The sequence below is a fragment of the Pyrus communis genome, chromosome 8 (genome assembly GCF_963583255.1).
Source record: "Pyrus communis chromosome 8, drPyrComm1.1, whole genome shotgun sequence".
Taxonomy (NCBI): Eukaryota; Viridiplantae; Streptophyta; class Magnoliopsida; order Rosales; family Rosaceae; genus Pyrus; species Pyrus communis.
Window position 1 is genome coordinate 23,762,504 of NC_084810.1, and position 17,211 is coordinate 23,779,714.

Below are 17,211 nucleotides of genomic sequence, written 5' to 3' on the forward strand. Positions count from 1 at the left end.
TTGTAATTTGGCACACTCCAATTATTCTCGGTCGAGCAATACTAAGAAATATAATTTTGTAAATTAAATAATATGAAGATTGATAATTAAATTATTACTTAAGTCTTAAGTAACGTACTTGTTCTTAATTAGTGACACATCATTTAGTTAGCAAATTTAATATACAAATTTTGTCTATATAGTGTTACCCATATTTGTCCTTCCAAGTTGGTTATTTGTCGCTTGCCACATGCCAAAAGGATAGAGCACGTGGCGTATTATTGGGATGCTAGAGACTTTTGAGATGAATTTGCTTTATTAACAATTTTACACTGAAGAAGACAAAGCTCAAAATTGACCAAGACCTCCAACTTAATACTACAATTTAATAGTATTTCTCTTCACTTGTAAGTGAAAGGTCTTAGGTTTGATTCTCGTCAAAAACGAATTTAAACCAGATTATTGCAAGTCCATTATGAGGCTAAGCTCACCTCCCTCATCCATATTTACTCTACCTAATATTACTCTTTAGTTTTACTAACTTTACTTTTCACATTTCCAACAAAAAAAAAAAAAAAAAATACTTTTCAAGTTTACATTTGGGTGTAAACTTCTAGATCCCACGTGGGTTGAAAACTTGAAAGGCGTGGCTCATGCTTACCCTAACATCGAATTTTCTGCTAGCTTTGTCAACAAAAATGATCCGCATTTTCTACAACATGACCATTACAAAGACATACAAGAGAACTTTGAAAATGACTATTTAAAAAAGTGAATTAAAAATTCTTGTTATACAGTTTTGAAAAAGATTAATGGAAAAAGATTATCTCTGGATCTATTCCTCCTAATCCACTAAGTCCGAGAATCAAGGCCGTTGAAATTTGATCCAATGGTTAAAGTTAATATAACTTTTAAAGTGGGCCCCTGTTTGTAGCCGTTGGATCAAATTTCAACGATTCGAATTTCTGAACTTGGTGAATTACGAAGAAGGAATCTGAAGATGATCACTTTCCAAGATTAATTGGAAAAAGTATCAATCACAAATACTTTTTACACACTTCTGTTACACTCATGGCGGCTATGAGGGTATTTTTGTCTTCAAAGAGTTTCATGCAAGCAGCCCCCCATGACCCTTCAGTCAACTTGCATATTATACATAAGAAGGGATGGCAATAGCTCCAAAGTTTCAATATTCAATCTGCATACAAGGGAGAAATGGGCACGGTGGAAGTTGAGCCAATCACAGTCTGCCACATGGTGGCTTTGCCCTATCCTGGAAGAGGCCACATCAACCCCATGATGAACCTTTGCAAGCTACTATCTTCAAAAAACCCTCAACTCCTCATCACCTTCGTCGTCACCAAAGAGTGGCACGGGCTGATCGAATTAGACCCAAAACCTGACAACATCCAATTAGCCACCATACCTAACGTCATACCATCAGAGCACGGTCGCGCGAACCACTTTGCTGCGTTTGTGGAAGCTATGTGGACCAAGATGGAAGCTCCGGTTGAGCAACTTATGGATGGGCTGGAGCAGCCGGTGACCGCCATAGTTGCTGATACCTTCCTTGTTTGGGCCTTAAGGATCGGGAACAGGAGGAATATTCCGGTGGCTTCGCTTTGGACTCAGTCACCGATGATGTTCTCATTGTTGCATCACTTTGAGCTGTTCAAAGAGAATGGCCACTTCCCTCTCGATGTCTCAGGTGCGTGTACACTTACCACGGTCATTATTGGAGTATTTTCTAAAGTTACTTTACAGTGTCTTATAATTCAAAATTTTCCATTATTAAATATTTAATCAGATTTTCTTAATAAAAGATATAATAACAAAGACTGATTACAAAGTCTAGAATATAAATAATTGTAAATATTGCTCTTCTTATTTTGTGTTCATCAAGCATCTGGTCCTCATCTCATTTCTTGTAACTATTTTCTGTATACGGGAATGCAACCTGGTACAACAAGCTGCCCATGAGTAACAACAACGGTTGAATGAAGTGATTTACTGCGTACATATCTCCAAGAATGAGAATCAAACAATGGGTGTAGTTCTAGAAAAGAGTATGTATGATGTGCTATACATCAGAATATATCATTGACGAATAATCTATGGCACGACGTGTATAGGAGATGCTTATCCATGTCTACGTAAATGAACGGTGTGTATGAGAGAAATAGAGACAGTCAGAGAAAAGTCCCTTGATAAATACCAAGACTATAGTATTTATAGAGACCTTGAGAGTAATTCCCATTAAATCGAGAGACTATCTATCTGTTAGCTCTTGATTATGCCATTTCATTCAAAAGTAGTAGCAACATGTTCAGTCCAATGTCTCAGCTTCCAAGTCGAAGCACACAGGAGAGAATACACAGCCCATGGCTAAAGGGGGAAAAGTAGAACCTCAAGGATTGCCAAACTACTTGTACAAATTTACACAAATACAACATTCCTCTAAACTCTGCAGAATAACGATATGGTGTGTATGAACTTTGAGAATTAAATCAGTACGTTAGTCACCAAACATAACTCAGAAAAGCATGCATATGTTTAAACGAGATCGACTGTGCTAAAACGTACATTATTCTACACGAAACACAGAGGAATACAAAAACATTACAGATTCTCAGGCTACGAATATTGCAAGAGAAAATATGAAAATGTTTGGACATACAGCTCAACCGAAAACATGTGACTGGTAGTTGCATACCATTAACAACTCCTACGTTCCACACACCGGGCGACGAAAACACATCAAATGAATCACACACAACCACAAAAAGAGGCCCTACACAAACACGGAATCTTAAAAATGTTGGTTATTTACTTTATTTTATTAAAGATTCAAAATTTATTTATTATTATTTTAAATAATAAATATGAAGAGTCATATCAATTAGAGAAGTCATGTATTTTACCAAAAGTTATAGAGTTTTATAAATGGGGAACTGCTCAAACGTTGATAATATATTCAAATATCTTCCTTCTCTCCCTACTACAGTACACATATATAATCCTTATTATATTCCAACTCATCTTAATCATCAATGGGCAATTGATCACTACTTGACATCTCGTCTACCATAATCGTGCTTATGGATTAGATACTCTGTGAGATTCAAGGGTTGTATTTTGGAGTTGTAGATATCCGTTATAACCGGCACGTAGGGAGGCGTCTATGGCTTTAGGACAGTGACAACACGCCTCTCTTGATATTACAGGCCAAGTCATTCTTTACGTTTTCCTTTTTACTGCTTTATTTATTGATATATGTGTTTGATGCATTTGGATATTGTCTAATTGATTGAATTTACATGTGTATTATGATCATAATCATTTATATTATCCTACAACTAAAGCCATATATTGCATCTCTATTGTCGTGGAAATCCCTATGAATTTATTTGGGTTGTTATTTTGGTTGTGTTTTTGGTTGTGTGATCAATTATCGCAATTTATTAATTTCGTAATTTAACAAAAAGGTGTTTGCATGTATATGCATCGATTATCCATGATACGTATTTCTATAGTGTTTCGTGATTGAGTAAGGCGGGTGATGATTAAAACATATTTTGCCTACATGGCTTGATTATCTCATAGTATTGAGATAGTGATAAAACTCAAATGTATCTGAGTCTTCTGAGGCGGTCCTTCCTCTTACTGGGAAGAACAAGCTTTATTTATTTTTATGTTATTTTAATATTTGGGTAAAACAAAGAAACTTGTATTACATTACATACCATGTCTTTTCATACGGATTTTCTATTCGTTTTATAGGAATACAATATACATAGAATTTTTTTAAATTAGGGTTCTTACAGGTTGAATATAAGTTCAATATTCTTTGCGCTTTCTTGCTTGTGTAATTGTTTTCTTGGTACCTCCGATGACATAGCATTGTGGTTTAAAATATTGAGATTAGGGGTTTGCATCTAGAATTATTTGGAAAAAGCTCGTTACTTTTCTTGCCTGGAAAATATTCGCACAGGCATCAAATGCCAACAAGAATTATGTAGTCTTGCAGATCTTTCCTAGTATTATAAAATCCATATATTACTTGCTAAATTTCGTTGTGAGTTGATTGAGTTATGAATATTTTAAACAATGACTTAGAACTGGAAATTCTGGACGAAAGCATGTTAATTTGGGTTAATTGGGCTTCAGATTCTATGTCGTCAAAAGGGAAAAGGGAAAAGTAATGCTCTATGTAGTTATATATATATATATATATATATATATATATATATATATATCATACTAAGAAATAAGTGTAATTGGTTTCCTGGAACCAGTCATTGGAACAATTAATTTTATATATGATTATTCCTACATGCTTCTTGTTCTTGAAACTGCATAACTGTGTTGGTATTCACAAGAGTTTGCTAACTTAATACCAAAATATGTGGGTGATAAGTTTACAAACTCTATCACACCTCTCACTTTCACTCTCAATAAAATTGGACAAGGAAAGAAATAGAGAAATAGAGAAATAGAGAAAGGAGGGAAGCAACAAGCTTTGGTAAAACACTTGCACTTAGATATATGAAAAGAGAGTTTACAAACTCAATAGCTTACAAGCTGAAATTAAATGAATGGGAAATGGGATTCGGATGGGATGCTCTAAAGCTTAGCAAGATGGCCTATTTATACAAAACAGAAATTAATAAACAATGCAACAACACATGCAATGAATGGGGTGTTTAACATCTTTACACCCTTTAAAACACATGCAGGAACTTTGGACAGTCTAGCACACATATGCAGCTATCTTTCCAGCTTGCAATCAACACTCTTTCAGCTAATACATCACATGGCAGCACACTGCTGTCTTGTAATCAACTTTCGCCTAACAGATGGAGGGAGCAATGATCTTTGTAGTTGCTGGAAACAACCTGGAAAGAAACTAACAGCTTGCTTTAACCATTAACAACCTGTTTTGATTTGATTTTCCAACACACCTCCTCAAATTAAAACGCCTTTATGCCTAGCATTTCACGTAGCAACTTGAATGGCTCAACTGGCAGTGGCTTTGTGAATATGTCAGCCACTTGTTCCTTGGTGTGACAATAGACAAGTTCGATTGTCTTTTGCTTCACATGGTCCCTCAGAAAATGGAACCTGGTATCAATGTGCTTGCTCCTTCCATGTTGGACTGGATTCCTAGCAAGCTTGATAGCTGAGATGTTATCCACATGAATCACAGTCGATTCCATTTGTGGATGACACACTGACTTCAACAGATTTCTTAACCAAATTGCCTCACACACGGTTGAGGCTACAGCAACATACTCGGCTTCACATGATGACAAAGCAACAATTGATTGCTTCTTTGAAGTCCATGAGAAAGCTGTTGATCCTAGAAAAAACACATAGCCAGTTGTGCTTTTCCTTTCATCTTGGTCACCTCCCCAATCACTATCTGAATAACCAAATAATTTTGCATCTTCACCAAAATTATAAAACAGACCATAGTTTAGAGTACCTCTTATGTACCTCAAAATTCTCTTGGCGGCCAGCCAATGAGACTCCCTTGGTGTTTCCATGTATCGACTCACGAGTCCAACACCATAAACTATATCAGGTCTTGTGATTGTAAAGTACCTTAGGCTTCCAACCAAGCTTTTGTACACGGTTGAGTTTACAAACTCACCTTCTCCTTCCTTAGACAGCTTTAATCCAGTTGCAACTGGAGTGTTGACAATATTGCACTTGTCCATATTGAATTTCTCCAATATATCTCTCATGTACTTTTGTTGAGAAATGTAGATACCATCACTTCCTTGCTTCACTTCTATGCCAAGAAAGTATGACATTAATCCATTGTCAGTCATCTCGAATTCACTGAACATGGATTGCTTGAACTCACAGAACATTGCTTCATTGTTTCCTGTAAACAACAAGTCATCTACATAGAGACAAATAATTAAGAACTCCCCTTTTGCACCATTCTTCATGTAAACTGAATGCTCGTATGGACATTTCTGAAATCCATTTTGGTGAAGGTAGTTGTCAATCCTTGAGTTCCAAGCTCGTGGTGCTTGCTTGAGGCCATACAAAGCTTTCTTCAAACGATACACCTTATCTTCTTTTCCTTGTACTTGGAAGCCTTCTGGTTGTTCCACGTACACTTCTTCCTCAAGAACTCCATTAAGGAAGGCTGACTTGACATCTAATTGATAAATTTTCCATTTATGCTAAGCGGCAAGAGAGATTAGTAATCTTACCGTGTCAAGTCTTGCAACTGGAGCATAGACTTCATCATAGTCCACTCCATACTTCTGTTTGTAGCCCTTTGCTACAAGCCTTGATTTGTATCGATCCACACTTCCATCTGCAATGCGTTTGATCTTGTAAACCCACTTGACACCAATAGCCTTCTGATTTGATGGGAGCTTTGTTAACTCCCAAGTGTCATTCTTCTCGATGGCATGGATCTCTTCTTCCATGGCTTTCTTCCAACAATCTTCTTCCACAGCTTCATTGAATGAGAGAGGCTCATGGTCTGCATAAAAGCAGAAAAAATTGGTTTCTTCTTCTTCTTGTCCATAAATCTCTGTGAGACTCCTTAACCTCACTGGAGTTGAGGAGCTGCTTTCCTCACTAGATGTAGGACCACTCCTTGCAATTCTGTGCACTGGAGTTGTTGTGATTGTTTGAGCAGGCTGTTGCTCAATAGGTGGTACAACTTCTGGTTCTTCAAAATCAGTGGAGACGATCTTCTCTTTACTAACTTCTTTGTTGTTCCACTTCCATGTCTCTTCCTCACTGAAGATGACATCTCTACTAACCACTAGTTTGCCAGTTAGTAGGTTGTAGAGCTTGTATGCCTTGGACTCTTCACTATAACCCACAAACACATACTTCTCACCTCTATCATCAAGTTTCCTCCTCTTGGCTTCTGGAACTTGAGCATATGCAACACACCCAAAAATTCTTAGGTGTGTAACATTCGGCTTGTATCCACTCCAAGCCTCTTGTGGTGTCATCCTCTTGACACTCTTTGTTGGACATCGATTCAACAAATAAATCGAACAAGCTACAGCTTCTGCCCATAACTCTTTTGGCAAATTCTTCTCCTTAAGCATGGACCTTGTCATGTCAAGGATGGTTCGATTCTTTCTTTCGGCTATCCCATTTTGCTGTGGGGTATAGGCAGCAGTAAGTTGATGCCTAATTCCTTGCTCCTTGCAGTATGCTTGGAAAACATTGGAGGTGTACTCTCCACCTCTATCTGATCTCACAGCCACAAGTTTGTGGTTACTTTCAGCCTCTGTGAGTGCCTTGAACTCCTTGAAAATTTTTAGGGCAGCTGACTTCTCCTTGAGAAAATAGACCCAAGTCTTTCTACTGAAATCATCAATGAAGGTAATAAAATACATATTACCTCCATAAGACATGGGATCCAATGGACCATATATATCTGTGTGCACCAACTGCAGTGGTGCCTTTGCTCTCCATGTATCACCAACAGGGAACGATAGTCGTGCTTGCTTGCCAAGCACACAACCTTCACATACTTGGCGTGTGGCTTCAATTTGGGGTAGACCACGAACCATTCCTCCACTTGACAGCAACTTTAGGCCATTGAAATGAAGATGGCCAAATCGAAGATGCCATTTCCATGACTCATCTTCCATTACACCGATGTTGCAGCTTCCAATCTTTGTGTTCAAATTCAACGGAAACATCCGGTTCTTTGACATTCGAACACGTGCAATAAGCTTTCTCCTTGCATTCCTGAGAGTGAGAAGCATGTTCTCCATATGTATAATGTACCCTTTCTGGAACAGTTGACCAATGCTCATAATGTTGCTCTTCATACCTGGTATGTAGTAGGTATCGGAGATGTATTCTTCTCTACCATCCTTCTGGATGATCTTGATCTTCCCTTTGCCTTCAACTGGCAACTTTGAGGAGTCATCAAGACTTACAGATCCATAGGCCCCATCTTTGAGTTCGGCAAAAAACTCCTTCTTTCCACACATGTGATTGCTTGCACCAGAGTCCAAATACCAAACATCTTGTTGGCTACTAGAATCATGGTGTGCTAGCAAGACTGTAAGTTCTTCATCAGTATTTCCACTTGATTCTGCCATGTTGACATGCTCACCATTTTTATGTGAACATTCATTGGCATAATGTCCATATTGCTTACAGTTGTGACACTGGATATGCGTCTTTCCTCGAGTAGATCTCCACTCCTGAGACTGACCTTGATTTTGTGCATAGCCTCGACCTCTTCCTCGGGCTCGTCCTCGGCTACGGTTGGATGAACTCCCACGACGTGAGTTCCACTGCCCACGACCTCCATTTGGTTTGTCAATATTCAACTTTGACTCCAAAGCTTGCTCTAGCGTTGTGGGGCTTGCATTCTTCTGAATGCGTTGCTCGTGAACTAGGAGGGATCCTAGCAATTCCTCTGTGCTCATTGTCTCCAAATCCTTCGATTCCTCAATGGCAGTCACCACATGCTCAAAGTTGCATGTGAGTGACCGAAGGATTTTCTCCACAACTCGTACTTCATCGAGTTTCTCGCCATTTCTCCTCATCTGATTTACTATCGCAATGAGCCTTGTGTGATAGTCGGAGATGCTCTCTTTTTCATTCATGTGAGCAGTTTCAAAATCTGCTCGAAGTGACTGTAATCTCACTTTCTTGACTCGATCTACTCCTTTGTAGATTGTACTGATTGTATCTCATACTTGCTTGCTCGTTGTTGCTTCTGCAACCTTCTCGAACGTTGAATCTTCCAAACCCTGGTATAGAAGATACAGCGCCTTTTGGTCCTTCTTTCATAAGTCCTTGAGAGTGTTCCTTTGATCCGCAGTATATACGGCTTCTTGCTCGGCAGTGGGTACAACATACCCACTACTGACAACTTCCCATAGCTCCTGTGATCCAAACAATGCTTTGAATTGGATGCACCATCTTTCATAATTTTCTTTCTTCAATGTGGGAACTTGGAGTTGCACTAAGTTGGACGCCATAATTGCTGCACCTGCCAGAATGGTATTCTGGCTCTGATACCAATTGTTGGTATTCACAAGAGTTTGCTGACTCAATACCAAAATATGTGGGTGATAAGTTTACAAACTCTATCACACCTCTCACTTTCACTCTCAATAAAATTGGACAAGGAAAGAAATAGAGAAATAGAGAAATAGAGAAAGGAGGGAAGCAACAAGCTTTGGTAAAACACTTGCACTTAGATATATGAAAAGAGAGTTTACAAACTCAATAGCTTACAAGCTGAAATTAAATGAATGGGAAATGGGATTCGGATGGGATGCTCTAAAGCTTAGCAAGATGGCCTATTTATACAAAACAGAAATTAATAAACAATGCAACAACACATGCAATGAATGGGGTGTTTAACATCTTTACACCCTTTAAAACACATGCAGGAACTTTGGACAGTCTAGCACACATATGCAGCTATCTTTCCAGCTTGCAATCAACACTCTTTCGGCTAATACATCACATGGCAGCACACTGCTGTCTTGTAATCAGCTTTCGGCTAACAGATGGAGGGAGCAATGATCTTTGTAGTTGCTGGAAACAACCTGGAAAGAAACTAACAGCTTGCTTTAACCATTAACAACCTGTTTTGATTTGATTTTCCAACAAACTGTTTGGTAATATTTAATTTGACCGAAAGGAGCCGGTATTATTGTTTGATTGCATCTTTACATGGTACACAACTTGGAAATGCAGTTATATCGCATCTCTTTGATATTAGACACTTGCCTCTGATCATGATTTTCGAAAATTTGCATGGTTGCAGTTAAAAAAAAAAAAAATTTAGACACAATCTGTCAAAAATTGTATAAAAGAAATACAGTATGACTTAAACGCTATAAATAAAAGTTGTTTTAATTGGGTGGTAAACTAAATCATAGAATATGAATTCATTGAGTTTTCATGGCTCTTTGATTTCTATGTTAGACACCTTGCTATGTCTTAAAATTCATTCATTGTGTATTATATCATCATCCTCATATATAGTAACCTGCAAACAGATTTGCAGTATGTATTTTCAGAAGTTTTACTTGCACTATTAATTTTTTTTATGTTACTAATATTGTCAATTATTATAAATATGAATGATTATATATTGACTATAGAGAAGTGTAATTTAGGATGGACTGCTGACTTTGTATGCCTTAGTTCTTTCAATGCATTTGATGATAAAATAAAATCATAAGCGTATATAAGAGTCGGTGCCGTGTTACTATGGGATTTGGTCAAAACAATATATTTGTTGATCATCTTGGTTTATACTTTTGAAAAAAAAAAAAAAAAAAATCGTGGGAAAGTATATTTGGGTTTTATTTTTCCATCTCTTAATCAGATGTTACAAATTGTGAATTATATGTTGTTTGAGTTTTGCTTTGTTGAGCTTTGGTATCACAGTGAGAATAAAGTCACAAGAACATATTAATATTTTGTCTTCATTGTAAGACATGTAATTTACTCTTTGAGAACAAACAAATAACATTAAACTTTTCTTCAATATACGTATAATTACTCTTATTTTTTATATCTTATATATAATGAAATTGATTTGAGATTCTCATGAAATGAATTTTCTGATATGCACCATAATGTGGGGTATGTTTCATTGCTCGTACCCATGTTTATCCTAGTGAAGCTATGAATGATTATGCACCTTAAACAATTTATACGTGAAATTATGACTAAAATGTTTTTAGCTTGCAGTTAGTTATAACATGCAGGTTTAAGAGCACTGACGAGCAAATATATGACCAGAAAACTTATACATGCCTTGTGAAGGCAATCATAATTAACAAAATGACTTGTTAGTCATTTATCTACATGCCCGGGGAAGGCTAAATGCAAAATTGTCGAGGGTGATGTGCTTAAACCCGTAAGGGAGTCACCTAAGGAAGAAACCCAACTTCTGTGATTGGAGATCCCATGAAAGAAGTTCAATGTGGTAGAAACAATCCATATTGCGTGACTCATTATAGCACTCATATTATAATGAAGATATCCATGAGATATTCTTCTCCTCATCCCTATGACATTAGTGCAATTTTATGTGACGTTAGGAAAGGGTATTAACCCTGAATGAGTTTCAAGGCGGGCAATCTCCCGCAGGATACATGTCACATGCACTCTTGGAGAACTCACCTAAGTGAGAGTAGTTGTGAGGCCGCAACTGTGAGGATTGGGCTGTTCTCTAATAACTCTCATGAGAATCAAGATTAAGCGCATGTCCATAAATAGCGGTAACCCGCGCCAAGTTTTTTATCAATACCATGTGTGTTACATTTAGTATTCTAGTCAAAAGGAGTCTAGTTCAAGACATAGTTCACTATGATTCCTTCAGTTGAAGGTTGTTAACTCTAAGTTAGGTTCCAAAAGACACCTATACCCATTGCATGGTATACAAGTTGCCCAAATTTCTTCCATTAGTATCTATATGTTTATGTCTTCTACATTTTTGTGGAGTTTTGAATCTTGTGGGGGATTGTTGGTTATTTACTTTATTTTATTAAAGATTCAAAACTTTATTTATTATTATTTTAAATAATAAATATGAAGAGTCATATTAATTAGAGAAGTCATGTCTTTTACCAAAGGTTATATAGAGTTTTATAAACTGAAAATATGACTTTAGCCTCTGAAACTCAAGTTTCTTTACATAAAACCCGACATAGTCTTTTTATCTGAATAAAACCCAATGACTAGGCTCCACATAAGTAAATTCATTAATTTTGTTTGCCTTTACACATTTTGCATTTTTCAGATGCCTCAAATACCCCTAATTACAGTTTTGATGTAGACATTTAATTCTATGCAGATTTGAAGGGAGAATTTAATGAAAAGAAATGTATTAATGTTTAAAATCATTGCATTAATATATCAAAACAAATTTTATGTTAAGGCAAAAAAGAACTAATAGTGTTATACTTTCCTTAAGATTTCGTAATTGTTTTTCAAATTTGCATAAAATTAAACAACTTTAATTTAATCTTATCATATTCTTACCAAATGAAAATTTGAAAGAGCACTATAAAATAATTTACCTATATTTTAAAAATATAGGTAAATTATTTTGGACATGTGTATTAGTAATAAATTTTCCTTGTATATGTAATGATACATGCAAAATAATTTACTCCAGGATACCCTCTATCGTTTCAACTCAAAAAAAAAAAAAAAAAAAAAAAACTTATAAAATAAAAAATGTTATTTGATTCAAAATAAATTTATCTATATTTTATATAATAATATAAGTAAATTATTGCACACATATATATATATATATTAGTAGTAAAATGTGCCCAACATGTGCATGAAAATAATTCACCTACAAATAAAGAAAAATTGATTAAAAAATAATATATCTACTACTTTTTGTTTATGAATTTCAATTTCTTTTTTTATATTACAAACATAATGTACCTACAATATAATTTACCTATTGTTTAATCTTATAAGAAAATAATGTATCTACTGTTTTATTTATTTATTTTGTCGAATATGTACTATTTTATTTTAATGGAGATAATTTGTCTTGGTTTAATTTTTATGAAATAATTTAGGCACTGTTTAACTTTACCAAAATAATGGAACTGCTGTTTTAATTTACCTACAAAATAAATGCTATTTGATTCAAAATTAATTTACTTATATTTTACATATAAATATAGATAAATTATTTGACACATCCTGACCCGGATTGTCCACTAGGACTCCGAATCGAGATGTACACCGGCCCGGACCAGGATGTGACATTATTTTTAACAAGTATATATGATAACAAACAAAAAATGCCTAATGTATTTAATAATCTAGGTAGAATAATTTACCTACAACATAAAAGAATATTAATTGGTTCTTTATTGTTTTTATAAAACAATATTACTGTTTGATGCAAAATAACTAATTGTACAAAAGATTTTTTTTTTTTCAAACGAAAAATGTGCCCATAATTGTTTATGAACATGGCTAAATTAATATATACACATATATATATATATATATACATATATATATATTCCTAATATTTATCATACAAGAAAGGTAAAATTTCCATATGGAGTTAATTGCTAATCATAATTAGGGTGAGTAATAATATTTATTGACATAATTAGAGTTTTGTGGCATAAGTTGTAAATATGTTATAATAATTGGTTACATATTTGTCTACATGGTACTCTATTTGAAATTTAGGTTTTATTTGGATGTTTAATATTATGTGGGTTTTTGTTTGAAAAATAGGAGTTTCAAGGGCTTTTTTCTAAAAACCCTTTTATAAATGGGGAACTCCTCAAATGTTAATAATATATTCAAATGTCTTCCTTCTCTCCCTACTACAATATTCATATATAATCCTTATTATCTTCCTATTCATCTTGATCATCAATGGGCAATTGGTCACTACTTGGCATGTCGTCTACCGTAATTGTGCTTATGGATTAGACACTCTGTGAGATTCAAGGGTTGTGTCTTAGAGTTGTAAATAGCCGTTATAACCGGCATGTAGGGAGGCATCTACGGCTTTAGGACAATGACAACACGCCTCTCTTGATATCACAGGTCAGATCATTCTTTACCTTTTCCTTTTTACTGCTTTATTTATTGATATATTTGTTTGATGCATTTGGGTATTATCTAATTGATTGAATTTACATGAATATTATGATCATAATCATTTATATTATCCTACAAAAAAAACATATGAAATGGACAGATTTGGATGTGAGAAAATGCGTGACAACCAACAACACCACCTAAAAAAAGAAAACAAGTTGGAAGGGCCTATATACTTCTCAATCTTACTTTTTAGAGGAGGGGGATTTGAAAACCCGACTTGGGTAAATACTTTTAACCACGTGAGTCTAGGGTAAGATATCCAATTCTTCTAAGATTATAATTATGTTGTCTAATCTCAAGATATCCTAATTTTACACGAATTAGGGTTTTCTTTACTTGCTAGACAAGCAATATCTTCAACGGGCTTAGAGCTAATGGAGTCGTCCTCGACTACCATAGCATGTGGTAGTCCGATTTGGAATACCCATGTAGCTGCTCCCATCTCACTTTGAGAGATTTTCGGTCAGTCTAACCATCCTGAGTGTCATGTGTCATGAACGTAGAAAATCATGGTCCCACAAATGCCCCAACTATGCTTCCAAAATGTGCTCCACTTGAGTATGGATAACACAACGGACCATGAGCGAATCCTTCCAGAATGACCCTTATGGAATGTGAATCGAAATGACCTTCAAATTGCTTGTTGATTTGGAGCTAACCAGGTCCGGCTAGTCCTACTTGTTTGTCTCTAAAACATTTGATATTCCTGAGTTCTGAACCATATTGTACACCTCTAGTCAAACTTTCGAATGCTTAACTGAAAAGCTGGATGTAGGGCAGAATGCACCACTTACCTCTAGAATGACTTAGATGCCTTAAGAGATGCTTTTCTAACTTTATTTCACTCAAGTCTTTAATCACGTTAGAGTAAATTACTTAAAAAATTTCTTCCTTTGCTTCTTTTTCGTGTAATATAACTTTAACTCGCCAATCTTGAGTAATTAGACTCGGAGTTAAGCAACATAGTCAAACACGAATAAGTTTGTTGGTCCGGGCTTTTATTCACCCTTGATAACACTGCAGCAGAAAAATATTAAACTTAATGTTTATAGAGATTTCTAACATTAACATTATTAATAGTATAGTAATTGAACCATGACACCAGTTCAGCTAAATTTATAATGAATTTTACCATGACCTTATCAATTTAATATGCCTTGGTCCTTAATTTGTCTCTACAATATGGTATGCCTTGGTCTTTAATTTGTCTCTACAATACGGTATAATACACATTAGATTCTTCTTTAGCCTCAGACACTATAATATATTTATTCATATACTTCTTAAGACACTTGTTGTCTAATAAGTGCACAACATAAAATTGGTAACCAGAAATAATTGCATAAAGCCTTTCTCTAATTTATAAAGAAGCTGATGCATTTTCGAGCTTTACACATTCTTACGAAAATTTTGTATTTGGTTAATTTAGTAATTTTCAACTGTAACATAGCATGATATCATTTACTATATGTATGCTCTTTTTGGATCCACCCGAGGAGAATTTTTGTGTATTGGAAACGCGGCCAGGTACACTAAGTATTATAATATCTGGTTGGATACTTGAACAAAAAAATACCAACTTCTAATATTATGACATTTCATGTACCAGACCGTGTTCCCGGCACAATAAAAAATCTTTCATAAGTTTACAACAAGTATTCTTGGTGCAATTTTATGTTTTTGTCAAAAGAAGAAGCAATTTTTCTTGCTTGATATACAATATAATAATGTTGTACAACGTAAAATTTTATAATCAATGTAATGTGAAAATTACAGAGCATGGAGATAAGATAATAGAATACATTCCTGGAGTCAGCACCACATGCATTGCAGATCTACCCGCAAAGTTTTTTGTAGACGATCCAAAAGCCCTCCAGAAGCTCCTTGAAGCAGTTTCTCAGGTAGTAGAAGCACAGTATCTTTTGTTCAGTTCAGTCTATGAGCTTGATCCGCAAGCCTTTGAAGCCTTGAAAGCCAAGTTTGCTTTCCCTATCTACCCTATTGGCCCAAGCATACCTCACTTTGAACTTTCAAAAACACTTACCACTAATCAAAACGACATCGATTATCTGCATTGGCTAGATTCTCAACCCAAAAAGTCTGTTATGTACATCTCCATGGGAAGTTTCCTCTCAGTTTCGAAATCCCAAATGGATGAAATTGTTGCTGGGGTGAAAAGTAGTGGTGTTAGGGCTTTTTGGGTGGCTCGTGGAGATACTTGTGAGTTGAGAGATTGTGTTGGTGATTTGGGTTTTGTGGTGCCTTGGTGTGACCAATTGAGGGTTTTGTGTCACGATTCGATTGGCGGGTTTTGGTCACATTGTGGCTGGAATTCAACTTTGGAAGCTGTTTATGCTGGTCTTCCAATTCTTACTTTCCCTATTATTTGGGATCAAATTCCTAACGGTAAGCAGATTGTGGAAGATTGGAGGATTGGATACCGGGTGAAGAAGAAGGCGGGGGTCGAACTTGTTGTGAGTAGCGAGGAAATTGCAGATCTTGTGAAGAAGTTCATGGATGTGGAAAGTGAGGAGGGGAAGGATTTGAGGGAAAGAGTTAAACAACTTCAAGAGGTTTGTCGAGGTGCAATTGCTAATGGTGGCTCATCCGATACCAACCTTGATGCTTTTCTTAAGGATATTTCACAAGGACATAATTAATTGCCATTAAGCTGATGAATGTGGTAGCTGTTACACATGCTTGCTTGCGTTTCAAAACAATTGTTATATACAAAATTATAACTGGAGGTATCAATAAGAGTGAGGAGTTTATTTTCTTTTTGCAGTTTGGTTGTGATATATGTAATAAGAAATATCTTGGGTGAATGTCTATCAAGAGTTGAATTTCTTTGCTAACGCTATTATAAACTCAAGATATTCTATTCATGTTATTCATATTTAGAATAAGTGTTTAGCCACTGCTATTAGAAACGCTTTCTTTTTTTATTGTACTCAAAACAGATGTATTAAAGGTTTTACTCTTGAATGTTTTATTTCCTATAAAAAAAATGCATCGAAAAAACAATAAATTTGTACAAATACATGTAACACAAACTAGGTTTGTACATGTCGTGGAAGTGAAATTAATCCACGAACAAATAAATTCTATTATTTGGTTAAAAATTGAAATCACATTTTATCCCTAGTGGATTTTTCAATTAAATATAGTGATAGAATACCCTAAATATAACCACGTGAGCAAACTATTCCTTTCAAATGAGTGCTTATTCTTCATTCATGACTTTAATCCTTTTTAAATCCTCATTAGAAAAGTATAATTTGATGACATTTTTTAATTTGATAAGAAAATCTAGAATCTTAAAGGCAATCCTTCGGAGAATGAAGCTAGAGGATCAAAGAAAGGGTTAAACATCTTTACTTTAGAAACGTTGAGGAGTGCCTGTATAAATTGAACATTTAGTATACCCAAAACTTAACTACGTGAGCGAACTATTCCTTTCAAATTGTACCACATGTATTTAATTTTTGTTATACATGAAATAGTTTTCTACGCTGCTTGTGTTTCTAGTAGTACTAAATTTTCACTTCAGATAAATGGCCAATACCCCAATCGTGGGTGCTGCCCAAGTCCGTATGGAGTGTC

At 35.4% G+C, this 17,211-nt stretch overlaps 1 protein-coding gene across 1 annotated transcript; it reads left to right on the top strand.

Moving 5' to 3' along the window:
* Nucleotides 1-1,194: 1,194 nt before the first annotated feature.
* LOC137743544 (UDP-glycosyltransferase 87A1-like) lies at nt 1,195-16,385 on the top strand. Its single transcript, XM_068483460.1, has 2 exons — nt 1,195-1,687; nt 15,385-16,385. Exons 1-2 carry the CDS (start codon nt 1,195-1,197, stop codon nt 16,266-16,268), a joined length of 1,377 nt encoding a protein of 458 aa, XP_068339561.1. The 3' UTR covers nt 16,269-16,385.
* Nucleotides 16,386-17,211: the final 826 nt, after the last annotated feature.